Source organism: Molossus molossus, unplaced genomic scaffold (assembly GCF_014108415.1).
Source record: "Molossus molossus isolate mMolMol1 unplaced genomic scaffold, mMolMol1.p scaffold_m16_p_14, whole genome shotgun sequence".
NCBI lineage: Eukaryota > Metazoa > Chordata > Mammalia > Chiroptera > Molossidae > Molossus > Molossus molossus.
The window spans coordinates 2,334,737-2,355,193 of record NW_023425349.1 but is presented as its reverse complement, the minus strand read 5'-3'; the positions used below and the strand labels follow the sequence as shown (position 1 = coordinate 2,355,193).

Here is a 20,457-nt window from a genome sequence, read left to right as displayed (position 1 = left end):
GCTGCTGGCTGGCATGGGAACCCGCCGCGCGGGGGAGAGCGGGGTGGGGGGCCTGCCCAGGCTGCTGGAGAAGCGGGGGTGGGGCCAGCCTCGGGCCCTTCCTCCCACGAGGCTGTGCTGTGGGCGGCTGGGGAGGCCTGGAAGCGGGGTCTCCCCAGGTCAGTGCTCACCGGGTTCTGATGCTGCCCCAGGGCCCACCTGGCCCGCAGGTGGGAAACCTGGGGAAGGCAGGAAGGCAGATAGAATGGGAGTCTGGCCCCGTGGGCCAGTGTCCCTGGTGTCCCGGAGCAGGTGTGCTGTGCCCATGGCTCCGGTCGGTCCCCAGGGCTCCTGTCCCCAGGGCTGGCTGGGGATGACTGGCCCCCGCGCCTCCCCCAGCACCTCCTGCGGCCCCCTCGCACCTGGGTCTGAGGGTCCGAGGCCAGACGAAGGACCTTCGCAGGACTCGAGGGCCACCAGTGCCGGGGTTGGGGCTTAGAGCTGTGGGGGTCCCGAGGTGGGCTGCACCCTACTGCCCACTCTGCGGCAGAGACGGCGCACCTGGGAGGCAGGGGCTGTGTGCCCTGTGGCAGGAGCCGCGCCAGCGCATGGGCAGTCGGAGCCAGGGTCCGAGCCAGCTGCTGTCAGAGCTGTTACCTGGGCGCAGCTTTTCAGGGGGAAACTCCTGTGCTCCGGAGGGCCAGTGTGGACGCGGCTCTGAGGAAGGGTGGGTGTGTGAGAGGTCCCGGAGCAGGGGAGCTACCAGGACAGGTCCGAGACTGCAGACCCTTCGAAGGGGGCAGGGCGGGGTGCAGCGAGGACCCTGCCTGCAGGGTCTGTGGTCTGGGGTGATGGGCGCAGACTTAAACTAGCACCTCCAGGGTGGGGCCCCGCACTCTGAGGGGTGTTCTTGGAGCTGGGGTCTGGTCTGGGCTTTTCTACTCTGTCTAGCAGGGCAGGGGGCTTCCTGGAGGAGGTGTCTAGAGGGCCTGGGCTGGTTGCGTGTGACAGGGTGCCCTCCACCGCCCTGGCCCCACGGCCCTCTGACAGGCGAGCAGTGCTGTCCTTGGAGGGGCCTGGTGAAGGCCCTGGGCTTGTTTGGGGCTTTTCCGAGCTAATGGTCAGCCGCCTGGGGGGTGGGAGCCCCCTGATCAGGGCTCCGGGCAGGCGGCTTCACCTCAGGTTGACTCTGAGCTCCGGGGGGCTCTGCCTGCCCAGCGACCAGCAGGGGCATGGGCCGCGCCTCCACCCAGAGGAAGGGGCTCATCCTGTCCCTGTGGGCGCCGGGGACAGGGCCGCAGGAGGAAGCCAGTGTGCCTCCCAGGTGGGGCTGCCCGGGTGGGCTCTGCAGGCCGGTGCGGCTGTCAGGTGCCTCTGTCACAGGGGCCTCCCCGCCCGGACCAGGCCCGTGGGAGGGGCGCTGGCCTCGGGGGAGCCCTTGCTGCCAAGGCTGAGCTGCCCCCCCCAGGGTACACACGGTGGGAGGGGGCAGCCCTGGGGGCCGGGTACCCGTGAGGGCGGGAGCCTCCCGCCCATCCCCTCGCCCCCACTGCTGCTCTCTGGCTGCTCAGGCTGGGCTGCGTGTGGAGGAAGGAAGCTGAGGTTTGGTGGCGTGTGTGTGTGTGTGTGTGTGTGTGTGTGTGTGTACGCGCACTTTTGACTGGGCTTCAGGGGTGCTGGCCAGGCTTGGGCGCCTTGATGGGGAGGGGAGGCCTCGGTGGGGCTGGGGCTTCCTGGGGCCAGGGCGGGGCCGGGCAGCGGGTGGGAGCTGGAGGCCTGAGAGGGAGACAGGAGCCTCGCCGCCCCCTGGCTGACCCTGGGCCGCCCCCTCGGATGCTGCTGGGCTGCTGAGTGGACCCGAGGGGACCGGACAGGACGGCCTGGTGCCCGGAAGGAACAGTGTCTGTGGGGTGAGGGGATGTGATGGGGGAGAGGAGGGACCTTCCGGCACCCGTCGCCCCTGCAGTTACGCGTGGGGGGCTGTGTCTGGCCGGTAGGGGCAGGGGCTCTGCCCCGTGCTGTGTGCAGTGTCTGCGGTGCAGGTGCCCGTCACCACCAGCTGCCAGCTACCAGCGCCCCTGTGAGCTGGCCAGGAAGGGATGTGCCCAGGAGCTGGTCTGAGCTGGTCCCGCCCCTGCTGCCCCTCCCCACCCCGCCTTCTGCCCACCCAGGGGTGGCACGTGCCGCTCGAGGTTCTGCTCAGCTCCTGGCACACCCCGGTTCTGCCCATCGTTCGAGCGCCTTTGGCTGGGCTTGCACGGGGCGGGGCTGGCTGGTGAGACCCCTGGGGGCTGGGGCACCCAGCCTTGCCCAGCTCGGACCCTCGGACGTGTGAGCGACACGGGTGTGGCTTGTCTGGGCGTGGGGGATGCGGAGGTGGCCGTCTGAGCACCCGGTCCGGTGAGAGGCTGCCCGCTGCCAGCACACAGGTGGGCCGTGGTGGGTCGTGTCCAGGCTTCACCACCCCAAGGCCACCCAGCCAGTGGGCTGGGCCCTGCGCCTGGTCACCTAGACTTACTCTTCAGCCTCGTTGGCCCCTGGCGGACAGGTGGGGGGTGACAGAGGGCCCAGAGGGTGAGTCCTCCCAGCAGTGATGAGCTGCGTTGGGGTGGGACAAGATGATCTAAGACCTTCGGGGTTGGGGTGGTGTTGGGGAGCCAAGGCCACTGGTCGGGATGAGCCCTGGCCTGGCACTGGCCCCCTGAGGCAGGAGTGGACCTGTTGGCTCTGACTGGTGGCCCTGAACTTGCCCTCCACCTGTGGCTCAGGGTGCGCCCCTCTTCCTCCTGGTTCGAGGGATGGCAGGAGGTGGCTTTCGAGTGATGAGGTCTGCTGGGCACAAATGCCCTGATTCAGTGGGGCGAGGCCACGAGGAACTCGCAGGACCTCCCCGCCCTGCTCTGGGAGCGCAGGCTGGCCGGGCCCTCCGGCGTGGGGGGACCTGGGGTCACGGTTGACCACCAGCCACAGCTGAGCTCGCGCGGCTTGCCTCGGGAACAAAGCCTTCTCCCGGAGCCGGGCCAGGACCAGGTGGGCTGACGCTGTCTCCAGGAGGAACCCCGCCACGCCCACGGTCCCGAGCTCATCCAGGTGTGGTCCTGGGCCCTGACCCAGATGAGCAAGCAGCTGGGCGGCGGGAGTGAAGGTCCCAGCCAGCGTGGGGGCGGCCTCAGGACTGCCTGGCCAGGGTCCTGCTAAAGCCAGGCCGTTGCAGGGGTGGCTTGTGTCATGGAAACGGTACCTGCCTGTGGTGCAGAGTCCGCGCCACGCCCTCGGGGCTGGGAGTCCGACCCCGCTACTCTGCAGTGTGACCCTGGGGGCTTCCCTCGGCATCCTCAAGCCCCACCCTTGAGCGGGTTCTGGTGAGTGTGGACCTCAACAAGTGGGGGGCAGGAGGCCCCCAGGGGAAGTGCCCTGCCCAGGTCCCATGGCAAATTGGGTTTCAGGTGGAGAGTGCAGTGTGAGCAGGTGGGTGGGCAGGTGGTGCCCTGGAGTGGCCTTCATCCAGGGCACCGGCGGGGAAACCGAGGCAGGGCTGTGGCTGGGCCATCGGCCTGCTCAGTCTGGCTGTGAGGTGGATGAGCCCCCGCCCCCCACCCCCTGCCCCCTGCTGCCCGTGGCTGGTGCCAAGGCTGTCGTGGGCAGTGGGACCTCCGAGTGCTCGCGTAGGAACCCCGGCAGCAGCCTGTGCGTGTAGCCGGGGCCCCTGCAGTCTGGCCAGGCCGCCGTGGACCTCCTGTGGTGGGGACCCAGGACCCCCCACTGGCCTGCCAGGGACCCGTGGGGCCGAAGGCTGTGCTGTAGCCCTGGTGCCCCACTCCCTGGGCTGGGCCGTGGGCTGATGGGCCACAAAGGACATTCTGTGCCCCGGAAGAATGACCCCGTTGTGTGGCTGGAGGGCAGCCAGGAGCCACGAAGGCCCCCTTCCCTCCACGCTTCCTGCAGAGCCCCTCCCCGCCTGTGGCCCATCCGGTCCTGCTCAGGCCCTGCTCCTCTGGCTGCGGGCTCTGCTGCACCCGCCCTCTGCCCTGCTAGGCCTGCTGGCCCGTCCCCCATCCTGGACTCCCCGCCTCTGGGCCTGCGCCTTTGCAGTCCCTCCTGCAGGGTGCTGGCTGCTGGCCCTCGACCCCCTGCCGGGGGTGGGGGTGGGGTGGCGGAGGGCATGAGCCCCCATGATGCCACCTGGGCTTCTCCCAGGAGCTCGGCCTCACCCCAGACCAACACAGTGCATGTAATGACCGAGCGTGCCCAGGCGCTGGCTGGCACTGATGGGGGCGTGTGCCCCGGTAGCCATCCTCACGCCGACATGCAGATGGGAAGTGGGCTCAGCCAGGCAGCTGGCCAGCGTGGAGAGGGTCTGAGCTCAGGTCTGCCGGCTGCACGGGCCTCCCGTTGCTCCAGGCCCCAGCGGGAGATGGTCCCTCTGCCGTGCTGCCTGCGGCCCCGATTGTCATGTCTCAGATTGAGGAAACGAGCCAGGGTCCCGGTCCTTTTCCAAGAAGCGCTCGGCTCCGGCCAATGGGAGCTGCCTGTGGTCACAGGTGTCTGGGTGAGGGTGGTGGGCCGGGCGGGCCCTGGGAAAGGGGAACTCAGCCGCTGGGCAGCCCGAGTGCCACTTGTTCCGACAAGCTCCCAGCTGCCTCGCGGAGACGCGGCCCCTGGCGCCTTCCTTTCAGGCTCCTGCGCTCACTGAGCCGCCACCCTGAATCGACAGAGGCCTCGGGGCCCCGAGCCGGTGGGCCGGGGGCTGATGGGGCTGTCCCCGTGGTGGGACCTCTCGCCCGCTCTCGCCATGAGGCTGCACCTCCTGGCCTCTCTTTCGGGAGGCGGCCTCGGCTGGCGAGCGGGAGACCGCAGGGGGCTGGCAGGTGAGGGCCTGGTTCGCTGGGCACTGGGGGGCGTGGCCGAGGAGGGTGCCGGCGGGGCTCCTGCAGGTCTGTCTCGGGCCAGGTGCTAGGCACTGGCCATGTCCTCCAAGTGCACCACGCGCTTGGTGCCCGGCTGTGCCAGGGTATCTCGGTGTCCTGCCTTGTACCCGGGCCAGCGGGTTCGGGTGGGGAGGGAGTGGCCGGCTTTTCTCTCCTTACTTCGATGCTCGTGGGGGCTCCTCGGGGTCTTCTGGCTCACTCCCCTTCGCAGATGCGGAGACTGAGGCTGGGGATAGTGGGGACTGGCTCGCTGGAGGGGTGCAGTGGACCCGCCATCCTCCTGGGTCTGGCGTCTGGGCCTCCTGGAGTTGGCCTGGGACAGGTGGGTGGCTGGGTGGTCCAGAGCTGGTGTGGCCCTGGGTCTTGGTGGCAGTGGGAAGGGTGGGCCGAGGCCTGTGTGCGAGGAGGTGAGAGGCCGGAGCCCCCGCCGTGCCTGGGAGGGCGAGGGGTCCGAGGGCACGTGCCCCCTCCCTGGGGTTTCTGCAGCCCTCACCCCGTGCAGTGAGTGTGTGGCTCGCTCACTTGTCTTTGAAACTGTCCCTCGGAGGGCGCCCTCTTCTGTGCCGGGTCCTGGGGAGAATAGGCTCGGAGATGTGGAGGGGCTTTCCCAGGGCCCCGCAGTTCCGGGGGGCTCGGACGGGCCTGGCTGGGGGCAGCTGCAGCCCTCGCTCTCCCTGGTGTGTAAGACCCTCTGCAGCTTGCAAGTGGGGGGCCCTCTCGTCCAGGGCTCCTGGCTCGCATCCCGGAGGAGAGGCCGTGACCTGGCCTCTCGTGCCACGTGGCCAGCGGCGGACCCCATGCGAGGCTGCCCGCAGTCTAAGAGAGCACCCCGATGGGCTTCTCCCGAGCTCTCCTCGGTCAGGGACTCAGGGACAGGCACCGCAGGGTGTGCGGCCCTCCACGCTCTCCTCGGCCAGCCCCGCGGGGGGCGGGCTGCTCGCTTGCCAGGCCTAGAGCGTGGCAGCCCGTGCAGGTCTGCTGCGAGCACAGGCCCCCTGGCCTGGCCCCCCGGAGAGCTGCGGCAGGGGTGGGCGGGGCTCCGGCTCCTGACTTGGAGGTGTCGCTGTGGGTTTGGGCCCCATCCCTTTGGGAGCTCCCCACCCCCACCCCCATGGCCCGGGCAGGCCTCCTCAGCTCCTGGCTTTGGCGTTCTCATCTGTGAGGCAGCTGGGGAGAGACACTTCTCAGACTCCTGATGGGCCAGAGGTTTGCAGTCATACATGTTACTTTTATTTTTACTTTTTTGGTTAATCCTCACCTGAAGGTATTTTTCCGTTGGTTTTTACATGGAGTGGAAGAAAGAGAGGGAGGGAGGGAGAGAGAGAAAGTCGCTGTGAGACACATGACTGGTTGCCTCCTGCACGACCCCAACCCAGGGGCCGGGGATTGAACCTGCAACCGAGGTACTTGCCCTTGACTGGAAATCGAACCCGTAACCCTCTGGTCCTTGGGCCAGTGCTCTAACTGCTGAGCCAAACCAGACCGGGCTATAATTACATCTATACCGAAAACACCTTCGGCTGTGTCTGTCTGTCAGGTGGCCACGGGCACTTGGTGGCTGGGCCACGTACCCTCGGTGTCCGCAGGCCCGCTGACTGCCTCCTTGCAGGTGACCTGGGGTCGTCGCCCTGGCCGCGGCAGGAGAGGGTGGGGTCTGAGGGTCTCTGCCGGGAAGCGCACCTGCCTGTCCCGGGTCCCTGCCGCTGGCTGCAGTCTGTTCCCCGGCAGTGGCCCGAAGCCCGTGTCCTGTGTGTGCTCTGGTCGCCGCTCTGAACCCCACGCGTGGCATCGCCCATCAGGCTTTCTCACCGATGTCGGGGTCCCCTTCCTGCGTGGGGGGGTCTGCGGTGGTCCTGGGCCAGAGGGAGGGAGTTGTGCGTGGTTCTCCTTCCTCTGACCACCCAGGTGACAGACGAGTGCCGTGGTTCCGGGTGCCAGGGGTGCGGCGGGCTGTGTGCCCTCTGGAGGGACCGAGTCTCCCACTCGGGGGGCTGCTGCTCTGTAGACTGCGTGTGGGTGCTGGGAACTGGGGTGGGTTTGAAGTCTTGGGGGCATGTCTGGGTCCCCAGTCCCCTCTGCCAGAGGCCCAAGGGCCCCCTCTCGGGGGGGGGGGCTGAGAGCTGGAGGCTGCTGCCTGCCCAGCTGGGTCACCAGGCCTCCGTGCTGCCCCGCCCAGGGCAGCGGTCTGGTTGCCCCTGGAGGTGGCCCTGCCACAGTGGGGGCGCACATCGATCATGTGACTGGCCTGTGGTGGACCCCCAGCCCGGCCCCGCCCGTGCCCTGGGCATTCAGACTTGCACGCTGTGCGCCCCAAGGACGGCAGCTGCCAGTGGAAATGCGCCCCCCGCCCCGCATGTCCCTGGCTGAGCACCCTCAGGGGTGCGGTGGGACCCGGACACGTGGATGGGGGCAAGGCCGACAGGGCGTGCTGGGGAGCGGGTCCCTGCCTTGGCCTCTGGGGTGGGCCATGGCTTTGGAGTTGGGGTGCCACAGGGAGCCGTGGGGGGTTCTGGCAGCAACCGAGCGGGCAGTGGCTGACTGATGGAGGGAGTGGCCATGGGGAGGGTGTGCTGGCCACTTGTGGCTCTCATTTGTACAAAGGGGCTGTGGGCATCCCGGGTGGCATGCTGGGTGGCTCTCCTGGGCTCTCTGCCCGTCTGCCCATCCCCCTCTGCCAGAGGCCCCGCAGCTAGGGGTGAGGTGGGTGGGTCTCTGCTGGGTGAGCCACGGAGCTCCCTGCAGCCCAGCTCTGTGCTCGGCACCTGTCCTGGCACCGGCCACTCTCAGCTGTGGGGTCAGTGGCTTGTTCCCTCTGCTGCATGGCATCCTGAGACGTGCCAGCCTGGCCACCCCCCAGGGGTCAGGAGTGAGGCGTTGGGCTGGAGTCTTGGGGACATGGGTCGATGCCTTTTGAGGACAGACAGGGGTGGCGGTTCTGGGTCTGTACCTGGCCCCCGGGCCTCTGTGTCCATCCACCGGTCCCTGCTCTTGCCGGGGCCCTGGGTGGGGAGGGGGAGCAGAGCTTAGCACACAGCAGGTCCCCACCGGGTGGCTGGTGGGAGGTCACGAACCACCTGTCAGCATGGCGGGCACCCAGCTGAGCTGGCCCAGCAAGGACACTGCAGTGAGGGCTCAGGGGCTCCCCTGGGGGGCGGGGGTGATGTGCTGAGGCTGAGCTCTGAAGAGGCAGGTCTGGGTGCTGTAGGGCTGGGTGGGTGGGAGGTGGCTGGCCACTCCGCTGGTCCAGGTGGCACCAACACAGGCCCGGCTCCTGTGAGGGGCGGTGCCATGCCACTGTGGCACTGGGGAAGTCCCTTTCGGTGGCAGTCCTCTCGTTCTCTGCCCGTCTCAGGGGGAGGCCCTGTCTCTGGTCTGCAGAGGCCCCGCCAGCCCAGCCCCCGCACATGACAGGCACCAGGCCGGTGCTGCTGGCTGAGTCAGTGTGCGTGGGTGAGCCCGTCCCTGCCAAGGGGAGCTGCTCTGTGATCAGGGCTCAGGATCTAGGCCTTGGGGTCTCACAAACCCTCCTTGAACCCCTTGGGAGCTGAGCAGACATTCTGCCCTCCAGGGACACCTGGCTTGGCCCTGCCCACCCCCCACCCCACCCCCGGCCCTGGGCGACCGTGCCTCGGAGGCTCTGAGCACCCGTGTGCCCTCAGCAGGACCACGCTCAGCACGCCGTGGGAGGCCTGGCATTCTCAGGAGGAGGCAGGGGGCTGGGCCTGGAGCATCCCCTGCCCTGAAGTCCCGCCACCTGGCATGGGCTCCCCTAACCCTGCACCGCAGGAGGCCGGGGCCCCGCCGAGCTTCGCCTGCGAGTCTGCAGGGGTGTTCCAGGAGTTAACCGGGATGCTGAAACCAGAGAAAAACAGCTGGGGGGGGGGGGCGGAAAACACAGACGTTCCGCGACAGAGCACGGCGGCGGGTCGCCGAGCCAGAGACGCGCGCTCAGAATGAAACGAGAATCAGCTCTTTTCCTGTTCAGGAGAAACCGCCTCAGCCAGCCCGCAGGCTCAGGGCCCCCGCGCCCCGCAGGCGGCTGTGGAACAGGCGGGGTTTCACCAGGAATTTCCCCTCTCCGCCCACCCTCCCCACCCTCCGGGCAGCACCCAGGAGGTGCTGGGGACAGTGCAGGGGGACTGTCTGCAGGGGAGGCCGCTGTGCCCAGGAGCCCGCCTGGCCTCAGGTGAGCGTGCTGCCGCCTCCCTGCATTCCGGCGTCCCCGCTGGGCACTGGGCGTCTTGTCTGTGCCTGGCCACCCTGGCTGGCCACCGGGGGCTTCTTTGTAAGGGTGACGTGTGCTGGGAGCACGGGCAGGTGGGGCCCTGCTCCTGGCTGGGTGGCTCTGGCTGTGGCCTGGGCATCGCCGCCCCCTCCCTGCACTCCCGTGCCCACTGGCAGGATGGGGCCGAGCCCTGGGATAGACGTTAGCACGTGTGGGTGGTGTGGGCGTGTCGCCGGGCTCCTTACTCCGGGTCTTGTGATCGGAGCGTGTCCTCAGGAGACTCCACAGTCCCTGCAGCGTGGGGCAGGCCCATGTCCCTGCGGCGTGGGGCAGGCCCGAGCCCCTGCGGCGTGGGGCAGGCCCGTGTTCCTTCTGCGTGGGGCAGGCCTGTGTCCCTGCAGCGTGGAGCAGGCCCGTGTCCGCGACTCTCCATTAGGCCGAGGCCGGGGTGGCGACAGCATCCTGCGTGGGTTACTCCCAGCTGCCTCCCAGCTGCTGTGTGCTCTATCTCTTTCTGTGCCTGTGCCCCTCCCCAGGAACCTGAGAGGCCTGCGGGTGACTGGTGCCCCCGCCCCCTTGTGCAGCCCCGGAGGCCTGGCCCGCTGTCCGGCAGCAGATCGGAGTGGTCGGCTTGCTGCGCCAGGCGAGGGGCGGGCGTGCAAGGCCTCTGGCCAGAAACCAGCCCTGGGAACTCTGCAGGGCCCCTTGGCATCTTTCTGGGTGGGTGTCCCTCTGCCTGCCTCCACTGGCGGCCTCCCTGTTGGGGGCACTGTCTGGAGACCAGCTGCGTTGCTGGGTGGGGCCTGAGCTGGCACTGTGCCCCTGACTTCCTCTTTGGTGCTGGCCAGGCTGGGCCCTCCTTCCCTCTGGGTCCTTGGGAGGGTCGATGGCGACCTCAGGGAGGCGGCTGAGTCCTCACTGTCCCCAGCTGTCTAGAGTGGGGGTGTGGGTGCCTCTTGGTGAAATCCTGAAAGGACCAGCCTCAGAGTTGGGGGCCCCAGGTGATGGCCAGGAGACCTGCCTGCACCCTGAGGCCAGGCATGCTGAAGTGTCTGCCGCTGGGTGGCCGGAGAAACAGCACTTGGAGTGGGAGCCTGGCCTCGGGACAAGCCCTCCAGGAGGGCCCCGGTCCGGTGACCTCTGCCCAGTCACTGCCAGCTCTGCTTCTCCTCCCGCAAGGCCTCGGGGCAGGCTGCTTGCCGGTCCTTGTCAGGGGCTCTGCCTGTGGTCACCTGGTTTCTCCTGAGAGACCCGCCCTGCCCTGAGGTCTGGAAGCAGGGCTTTGGCCAGCGTCAGGCCCGCCCTCCCAGGTGTTTGGTCTCGCGTCCTCGTCCTGCCTCTCCCCAGCATGTTCCTCTGAGCTGCGCAGAGCTGGGGAGCGGGTGCAGCTTCAACAGGCTCATCCGTACCGTGCTGGTTGGAGCAGTGCCCCCCAAGTTCAGTGTGTAGCTTGGCAGCCAGGGGGCCCTCAGATGGTGCCTACCATGGGGAGCTGGGTGGGGGATGGCAGCGCCCACTGAAGAATTGAGGGAAAGCTGGTGCCAATGCATTGGTTTGACTGTGGCTGGGCCAGGTGTGAAGGCTGTGGCCACAGCCCCCATGGACCATGGGCTTCTGGAGGGTGGGCACACCTGCAGAGAACCCTGGCTCTCATGCCCTAGTGCATTGGTGCCATCACTTCTTAGCTCTTTCTTGAATACCTTCCAGGCCCAGGCGCAGGCGACTGGTCATATGTAGCCCCTCCTGGCCGCACCTTCCTCTGGCTGGACTCCCCACTTCCCCCACAGTGGCTGGGCTCCAGCCGCACCTGCTGCCACTGGGTCCGACCACAGTGCCCCCAGGTTGTATGAGTGGACTGGGTGAGGGTGGTTGCTATCCTGGGCAGCACTTTCTCTTCCTCCCCATGCTCCTCACCAGCTCTGGCCTGCTCAATATGGCCTGCAGAACCTGAAACACTCCCTTTGCACTGGGGCAAAACCCGTTTAGTATCACCACCAGCCTCCCTGGGTTTCAGCCTTTTGTGTGTGCAGTAGGGCAGGGCAAGGGGTTGCTCAGATGGTGATGATGGTGGTGGTGGTGATGGTGGTGATTATCATGATGGTGATGATGATGGTGGTGATAGTGATGGTGATGATGGTGGTGATGATAGTGATGGTGATGGTGATGTTGAAGGTGATGATAGTGATGGTGATGATGATGGTGATGGTGGTGATGTTGAAGGTGATGATAGTGATGGTGATAATGGTGGTGATGAGAGTGATGGTGATGATGGTGATGGTGGTGATGCTGAAGGTGATGAGAGTGATGGTGATGATGTTGGTGATGTTGAAGGTGATGATAGTGATGGTGATGATAGTGATGGTGATGATGGTGGTGATAGTGGCGATCGATGGTGATGATGACCATGATGGTGATAGTGATGGCGATGATAGTGATGGTGATGATGATGGTGATGGTGGTGATGTTGAAGGCGATGATAGTGATGGTGATGATAGTGATGGTGATGATGATGGTGATGGTGGTGATGTTGAAGGTGATGATAGTGATGGTGATGATAGTGATGGTGATGATGATGGTGATGGTGGTGATGTTGAAGGCGATGATAGTGATGGTGATGATAGTGATGGTGATGATGATGGTGATGGTGGTGATGTTGAAGGCAATGATAGTGGTGGTGATGATGATGGTGATGGTGGTGATGTTGAAGGCGATGATAGTGATGGTGATGATAGTGATGGTGATGATGGTGGTGATAGTGGCGATCGATGGTGATGATGACCATGATGGTGATAGTGATGGTGATGATAGTGATGGTGATGATGATGGTGATGGTGGTGATGTTGAAGGCGATGATAGTGATGGTGATGATGGTGGTGATGGTGGTGATGTTGAAGGCGATGATAGTGATGGTGATGATGATGGTGATGGTGGTGATTCTGAAGGCGATGAGAGTGATGTGATGGTGGTGATGATGGTGGTGATGGTGGTGATGTTGAAGGCGATGAGAGTGATGTGATGGTGGTGATGGTGGCGAGGGTGCAGATGTGTTTGTCATTGAGGGCTCACTGGATGCCGGTGCAGACGTCTTCCTACCCTGAGCTTTGTTACGGAGAGCAGTTTCTCTGGTTAGACCCTTTGGGGCTTGGTGGGGTCTGTCACCATAAGGGATATTGCAAGGTATGTGCCCTCTGCCCTGGAGAGTTTGAGGTTGGTCAGGACTGAAGGGCTTTGGGTTGGTGTCTCCTGACCGGGACCTGGGGGTCAAGGTGCTTGAGTCACCGTTCCTTGACCTCATGCCTCTGTTGTCATGGAGCCCTGGGGGAGGGCTCAGGCCAGGAGCCCTGCAGATCTGGGTTGGGGGGTCCAGCTGCCTGGTCCGTCTTGCCCTCCACATGCCCTCTTGCATCAGGGCCGCAGGCCTTGGCTGGTGCGCCCGGGTCCTTGCCTTCACTCTACGCCCCTCACTTCCTGCGTGTCCCCAGCTCCTGCTGAGCCAGCCCCTGACCTGCTGGGCTGAGCTAGTCTCCAGGCGGAGCTGGGCAAGGTCCCAGTGAGCGTAGGAGAGCCCAGCTGCACAGCCGCTCCTGCGGCGGGGGCAGGGAGCTGAGACCTGCTCCCTTGATTGGGGCTTGGTGACCACAGAGGTGGGTTGGCATTCTTGCGTCCTGTGTCTCACGCTCAGATGGAGCCTGGGCACCTGAGCCCGTAGAGCAGAGGCCAGACTGCCCACCGTGGTCACTTTGGGGTCTGGACACCGGAGGCTCTTGGGAGCACCCGAACCTTCTCAAGCCCTGGGCAGGGCCCCCGTCACTTTGGGCCCCGTGTGACCTCGAGGCTGGCATGGTAGTGGTGTTCGTCCTGTCCCCTCCTTGGCCTCGGGGCATCTCTGTCTGGGGCCCAGGGCCAGGGCGGGAACGTGCCCAGGCCGTGGTTGGGAAGCCAGCCAGTGGTCTCGAGGGGCATGTGGAGGGTGACGCCCCTGTGGGGTGTCCGGGGCCTAACACTTCCCAGTACCGGTGGGCAGGTGGGGGCGGGATGAGGCTGCGTGCGCCTCGGCTCACTGTGTCCCCCCTCTGTCCTCGAGAGCCTGGCTGGGCCTTAGCCACCCTGGACCCTTGTGTGGTGCAGGCCTGAGTTCTGGCCCCTGCCCGCCGACCCATTTGCTGGGCCTGGCAGAGGGAGGAGTCTGGGTCCCTTCTGGCCAGTTGGGGCGTCTCCATAGGGGCCCCTGAATCTCTATTCCTGATTGCTCCCATCTGACCTGCTTGAGGGCCCCAGGCTCTTGGAGGCAGGCTGAGGTTTCTCCTGGCCACCCAGGGGCACCGCTGACCTGTACCCTCTCATCCGGGCTGAGATTCTGGGGCTGGGCCATGGCTGGGGCAAAGGGCCAGGTGACCCCAGAGGGGCTGAAATTTCAGCCTGAGCCACTTGAGCCGTAAACCGACACTCGGCTGGAGGCAGGGGGTGAGCCGTGCTGTGGGGTTGGAGGGGTCAGGCCCCCGAGTTGGCCTGCAGGAGGGCGGGAGCAGGCACAGCGCGTGTGGAAGTCCAGCCGCCGGGCTCGTGGGGCCTGTCCCTCCGGCCACGTCAGCATTTCCGTTTCCAGAAGGGGCCACTGAGGCCGGGCCTGGAGCCCGTTCTCCTCGGGGCCAGCCAGCCCCGCCGGGTGGGGGCGTCTGCCTCCTGCCCCCCGCTCCGCCCGCCCTCAGCTTCCCCCAAACCCCGGCGCGCCGTGGTCCCACCGCAGTCCCCACCAGTCTGCCACTTCTGCCTCCTCTGGGCGCAGGGGAAGCAGTCCTTCCGGAAGGCGGGGCTGGCAGTGGGCATCCGGGGGGGCTCCTCCCTGCAGGGTTTCCATCTGGGGTCTCCGGGGGGGCACAGCGTTGCAGGGTGGGGGACGGGCGCTCGTGTTCGGAGCCTGACCTTGTCTTGGTGCTGGCTCACCGCAGGGTCTTTCTTCCCCCTGTGCCCTCTCCCTGCCTGGGCTCCCCACCTGGGCACCCTGTCTACCTCCATGCCCTCCTCATGCCCCTCCTTGAAGCCCCTGGCCTACTGAGTCCCATGGGACCCCTCCACTGCCCCTTATTTGGACCCCTGTCCATCCCTTGCTGGCCCTGGGCTCCCTGCCCACAGAGCCCGGGCCCTCTCCTGTGCCCGCCTGTGGTCCACTCAGACCCTGCTGCCCGAGGGCTCCTGCAGACTCAGAAGGGCCTGGGCTCTGAGGTCCCCTTTCTAAGACCTGGTGGTGCCTTGCCTGCAGGGAGGGGCTGAGTCCGGGGCTCCCCCGCTTAGGCAGCATGAAGCTGGCATTTCCTGCCACCTTCCCACCGCCCCCGCCTGCCAGGCAGAGGCCGGAAAGGAGGTGGTGGGGGTTCCCCGGCTTCCTGCTGTGGGGTCCAGGAGGGTCCTGGGGAGCATTCTGGAGGGAGCCTGGGCAGCTCAGGAATGTTGGTCAGTCAGGATCTCCCTTCCCTCAAAGGTACTCAGGAGCCACCTGCTCCGCTGTTCCCGAGAGGTGGTTGTAGTTTCTGCTTGCATGCAGCTGCCACGGGGAGCTCACCACCTCAGAAGCAGCCGTGCCATTGTTGGTCAGCACGAGAACTTCTGCGTTTTAAGTTTACCAGATGGAGGGTTCACCCTCAGCTTGGGCCCTGGGAGCTGCTCTAGCCTGCTCGTTCCGGCCAGTCCAGCTCTCTGCTCCGCGTGTTTCGCTTTTAGAGTCAGTTTTATGGCCTGAAATGCTTCTTGTGCTGAGAGAGAGATCTGCCTGCCACCTCTTCCATGCTGCCTTCCTGGACTGACTGGCAGCCCTATGAGAGGGTTGCAGGCGTCCCCTCTGCTGCAGGGCTGGTGTCTCTCAGGAGGTCCTTTGCATTCCCAGGCTCTGGCCTCCTTCCCCCGAGTCCCACTCGTTGCTGACAGTCTCAGAGGGGGCGTGGTGGGCGTGAGGGGTGCGAGGTGCTGGGGTTTGGGGCCCAGTGAGGCCCAGGCTGGGTGTTGCCCTCCATCAGAGGCCCCTTTGCGCCCCGCGCGCTCTCGTGACTGGGTCTGGGGCTCTGGGCCTGGAGTCCTGCAGCCTCATTGAGGGGAAATCAGATAAGTGCATGGTGACGTTTCCTGCAAGTCCAAAGTATGACTTTTCAGAAGAACCTTATCTTCTCATCCTCTTATCAGAGCGGGCTTATCGGTGGGTGGGGACAGGTGGTGGCTGGGAGGAGGCGGAGCCAGCAGCCCAGGGCGGTGGGCAGGCCTCTGCGGCGGGGGTTGGGCAGGGTTGCCTTTCTTTCTGACACTGGCTTCCTGGCCAGTGTCTCTCCAGAAGACTCCAGAAAACACACCCAGCCATTGTCGCCCAGGCTGGGAGGTGTCTGTGTGTAAACAGGAAGCGCCCGTGGGGCCTGGGGACAGCCTGGGCAGGCCTTGGGGGTGCCCCCCCCCCCGACCCGGGGGCTCACACAGCCTGTGTGAATAACTGCTGTGCCCTTGACTCAGGGTGCAGACAGTGGGGAGAAGCCTGAGGAGCCAGCCCCCTCGTGGAGGTGGACAGCGCCAGCCAGCGGCCGGGCCCCCCCCCAGAACCCCTCCTGCGCCTGTCTTTCCTCTCCTGAGGTTCCCTTCCATCTCCTCAGCTCCTCCTCCCCGAGTCCTGACTGGGGCTTGGTGCGATGGTGCCTTGGGGACTGGCAGAGCTTTGGGGTGCAGCCTGGCAGCTGGCCGTCACCTCCCTCCGCCTCCCTCCTTCTGGCCGAGCTTTCTCCTGCTCCTCCCTCCCCTTCCTCCCGGAGCAGCTCACCAGCTCAGGTCCGGCGGGCTCTGCTGGACGGAGGAGCTCCTGCAGCCCTGTGGCCGGGATGTCCCCTCCCTGGCCAGCGCACTCCCTGTCAGATGGGCAGCCAGCAGCAGAGGCCCTCCTGGCAAGACAGCAGCCCCCCAGGGCCCCCAGGATTCCCCCGGCAGAGGGTGGAGAGAGGTGGGAAGCTGGGAGGGTCAGCAGCGACTTCTCCCTGGGCCGTCTCTGTCCCAGGGGCTGGAAGAGAGCTGGGCACCTTCCCTCAGGGCAGCCAGGCCCTTGGGCTCCTGGACGTCCTCCTGGGGTTGGGATCCCCCGCCAGGTCCCGCCTTCCCCAGATACCCCCACTGGTTGCCTTAGCCCCTCAGTTTGGCTCTGGTCATATCTGCGAAACGGACCCTACGTAGTCCACCCTGCTCTCCTTCCCCTGCCCCTGGGAGTCAGCAGGGCGCTTCTGGACCCGGGAACGCGGAGGGCCGGTGGTTGGCCCAGCCTGCCCGTCTGCACAGACGGGAGCCTGAGGCCCAGACTGGGCGCAGCTGGCTCCGGGTTCCTAACCCAGGTGGTGGGTGCAGGCTGGGTGAAGTGGGCACACCCAGTGTCCCAGCAGTGGCCTGGGGCATAACAGAGGTGGCCTGGCCTCGGGGCAGCCGTAGGTTTCTGGGAGCGTGCCTTCCCAGTGCCCGTCTCCTCGTCTGTCACGGTGAGATGACGGACATGCAGGTGCCTCACAGACTCACGTGGGCACCTTTTAGTGTCTGTCTGCCCTGGGTGGCCCTGGCGGTGGCCTCCTGTCCACATGTGGTCCAGGGAGTTGTGCGGCTGATGGGCCGGTCACGTGACCCACCTTCAAGTGCCCCGAGCCTCCGGCCTTCCGTCAGCGTTGTCTCCCGTCCAGGACGTGGTTTATTCCCAACTTCGGGCCGGCCGGCTTGTTTGCGGTGGTGGCAGACGGAACAGTGGCAGGCGGGCCGCCACCCTGGCCGGAGAGAGATTCCAGGCCCCCTTCCTCCCTCGGAGGGGAAGCAAGGGAGGAGTGCCCGCAGGCCGGGCTGCAGGTCAGACTGGCGCCTGCTTCTGGAGGTGGGACCACCTTCACGCACCGTCCAGAGGCCGTGAGCGCTGCAGCTGTGGCTGCGGCTGCAGGCGGATGTGCGGGGGGCAGTGGTGCCCTGAAGCAGGACGGGGCACGTCCCCCGACACTCGGTTGGCACCGGTGACTGATGCCAACAGGACCTGGGGACGAGGCGCACACGGGGATTCTGCTCTGGGCCTGGCTTTCAGGAAACAGCATGTGGCTGCTTTGAGGGCTGGAGCCGGTCACCTGGGGCCTCAGTGGTGGCCTGGCTGCTGGGGGTGCCTGACCTGGTGTGGACGCCCTGGGGCATGGACGCCCTGGGGTGTGGATGGCCTGGGGGGTGTGGGTGACCTGGGGGGGCATGTGGATGAACTGGGGGATGTGGACGACCTGGTGGGGCATTGTGGATGACCTGGGGGGGTGCCCCAACCTGGGAGTGTGTGGACGACCTGGGGGGGTGTGTGGATGACCTGGGGGGGGTGCCCCAATCTGGGGGTGTGTGGATGACCTGGGGGGGGTGTTGTGGATGACCTGGGGGGGTGCCCCGACCTGGGGGTGTGTGGACGACCTGGGGGTGTGGATGGCCTGGGGATATGTGGACGACCTGGGGGCATGTGGACAACCTGGGGGGGCGTTGTGGATGACCTGGGGGTGTGCCCCAACCTGGGGGGGTGTGGACGACCTTGGGGGTGTGCCCCAACCTGGGGGGTGTGGACGACCTGGGGGTGTGTGGACGACCTGGGGTGTGGATGACCTGGGGGGTGTGGACGACCTGGGGGTGTGGACGACCTGGGGTGTGGATGGGGGCCCTCCATTGTGCCATGGCCCTGGGGACTCCTCAGAAGCCAGCGTGGCCACTGTGGGCTGAGTGGGAAGGGCCTCGGAGCTCCTGTGCAGATGGGGAGGCTGAGGCCAGAGGGGTGCGCCTTGCCCGCCCAGGCCCAGGGCTGTGGGCTCAGCCTGGGAGCCTTGCCGGGCCGCCCCTGCCTGCTGAGCCCTTGGTGGCCGGAGGTGCTGGGGCTTTGAAATCCCCGAGATGAAAGGCTAGTGTTGGGAAGTCCAGCCTCCCACCGTCTCTGTGGGCTGCCTGACTGCAGGCTGGCAGACAGCGGGGTCCCCCCACCAGGCCCCCCAGCAGCTCCCCGCCCCTGGCCGTGTGGACTTCTCCCGGCCTGGACACACAGGAACTGTGCACCTTTCTGGGCCCAGGGGTCAGTGCCCTGGGGTCTGGGCCATGCCACTGCTGTGGGGCACGGGGGCAGGCTCAGACGGTGCTGCCTGGTGTCTGGGGCCAGAGACTGGGGGTGGCTGCCCCCTGCCAGGGCAGGTGTAGGAATACAGGTCCTCGATTCCCCAGCTGTGAAATGGGGTGATAGTAATACCCCCCACCCACCTCCCTCCATTCTCAAGCTCCGTCCGCACTGGGAACAGGACCTGGTTCTGCTCCGTGGCGGACTCCCCCAAAGCGCCAGCCTTCAGCTCTTCTCGATTTGCCCCAGACTTCCACCTTGACCCCTGAGCCCATGGCAGAGGGGTGGCTCTCCTGGCTGCTGGGCATTCTGGGTGGACAGGTCTAGGGTGTTGAGGGTTTGGGGCAGCCGTCTGGCCGTCTTGCCCGGGTAGGGGTCCTGGGACACCCTGACGGGGCTGTCAGCCTCTGCTTCGACAGCTGCCCGGGGCCACCTGAGCCCGAAGCTGCAGCCGGGTCAGGGCGGTGCCTTGGAGGGAACGGGGGCACCACTGCCTGGCCTGGCCTGTGTGGTTGGGGTTCTGTCAGGAGCCACCAGGATGGGGGTGCCTGGGGCCTTGCCCTGGGCTGTTTCTCCCCATTTTGTGGCCTCCTGAGGTCTCTGGCCCAGGGGGTGCAGGCCAGTGACCCCCCCGCCTGTGATTCTTGTCTTGCAGACTTCTCCACCCAGGTGAACTCCTCGTCCCTCAACTCCCCCACAGGGCGCGGCTCCATGGCTGCCCCCTCGCTGCACCCCTCCCTGGGGCCCGGCATTGGCTCCTCGCTCGGCTCCCCGGGACAGCTGCACTCGCCCATCAACGGCATGGGCCCGCCCTTCTCCGTCATCAGCTCCCCCATGGGCCCCCACTCCATGTCTGTGCCCACCACACCCACCCTGGGCTTCGGCACCGGCAGCCCTCAGGTAAGTGGAGGGCGGGGCCTGTGCGCCACCCTCGTGTCTGCCCTCATCCCTGGGAAGCAGAGCCTCCGACAGGCGGCCTGGCCTGGGTCCGAGCCTGGCTGTCTGGCTGACTCCTGAGCCCGTGGCCCCGAGGCCACTAGAGCTTTCTTGGAGCTGGTCTTCCACACGCGTGGCCCCTTCCTGTTGGAGCTTTGCAGGGTGTGGACCCCGAGTTCCTGAGGCAAACCCCCCTCCCTGAGCCGTGTCCTCTCAGCGGCCCCTCCCCTCCTGCTCAGACCCCACGGGCTCCGTGCAGACACGCCCCGGGATGCCCGGCCTCAGCCCACGCTGGCCGCCGCCTGCCTCCAGGCTTGCTGGCCCCCCAGGCCCCCGCTCGCTCAGGCTGCTTCGGACCCGTCTGGCTTCAGGGTTGTCTCTGGATAAGGAAGTGGCTGGTGCCTCTCGGGGCCTGGCTCAGTCCAGTTCTTGCTTTGGGGACCCTTCCCCTGGACAACCCCACTGAGTTCTCGAGTCCCTGGATCCCTGGGCTGTGGGCACAGGGCCCAGCTGGGAGGCACCCCGGCGGCACCCCTCTCTGGGCTCCTGCCGTCCTTCCTGGAACAGCTGGGCTCCCTCTCTGCTCTCTGTGTCCAAGTTCGGGTCCGGCCGCTTGTTCCCCAGGTGTGGAGGTTTCGGGCCGTGTCCTTGTGGCCAGGACAGCCCCCCGGGGCTGGGCTCCAAGTGCGGCTCCTTGCCCCGAGGTGTCGGCCCTGTGCCCTGTGGAGTCCCAGGCCCCGGCTGGCCATGGAGCCACACCCCCTGCAGGGCAGCTCCGCTCCTGGCCCAGGAGGACGGCGCCAGCGAGGCGTGGTCATCGCGCTGCCCGTTTGCTGGGCCCGCCTAGGTGGCCGTGCTGCAGAAGCTCACTGGCGTCCCAGGGTGACTGGTTGCCCCCTGCCCCTGGGACGGGTGCAGAGGGCAGGGCCTCAGGCATCAGTGCAGGGCTCCCTGCGCCCCTCCCGTCCCCTGGCCGTCCAGAAGCTGGCAGAAGGCCCGAGGCCTGGGGCGAGGGCGCCGTCCTGCTGCGGTGCGTGCCGCGGGCAGGCAGGTGGGAACGGGAGCTGGACAGCGGCTCCGGCGGCCCTCGGAGCCCCGCTGCTGCTGGTAGGCCTGCGGCCTGTCCTAGAGGCCAGCCCAGGGCTCGTGCCCGGCAGGAGCCTGCAGCGGGCTGCACAGGGGCTGGCCCGAGGGCGGTAGGGTTACCCTCAGAGCTCCGGTGCCTGGCCCCAGTGGCCCATCTGGGGCAGGTACGAGGTGGCCACATCCGT

General features: G+C 66.6%; 1 protein-coding gene across 1 annotated transcript in view; it reads left to right on the top strand.

The window, feature by feature from the left end:
• RXRA (retinoid X receptor alpha) overlaps nt 1–20,457 on the top strand; it is an 82,674-nt gene that overhangs the window by 41,352 nt on the left and 20,865 nt on the right. The window contains exon 2 of the mRNA XM_036260410.1: nt 18,906–19,150. Coding sequence (XP_036116303.1) covers nt 18,906–19,150 — 245 coding nt within the window. The remainder of the gene's footprint in view (nt 1–18,905; nt 19,151–20,457) is intronic.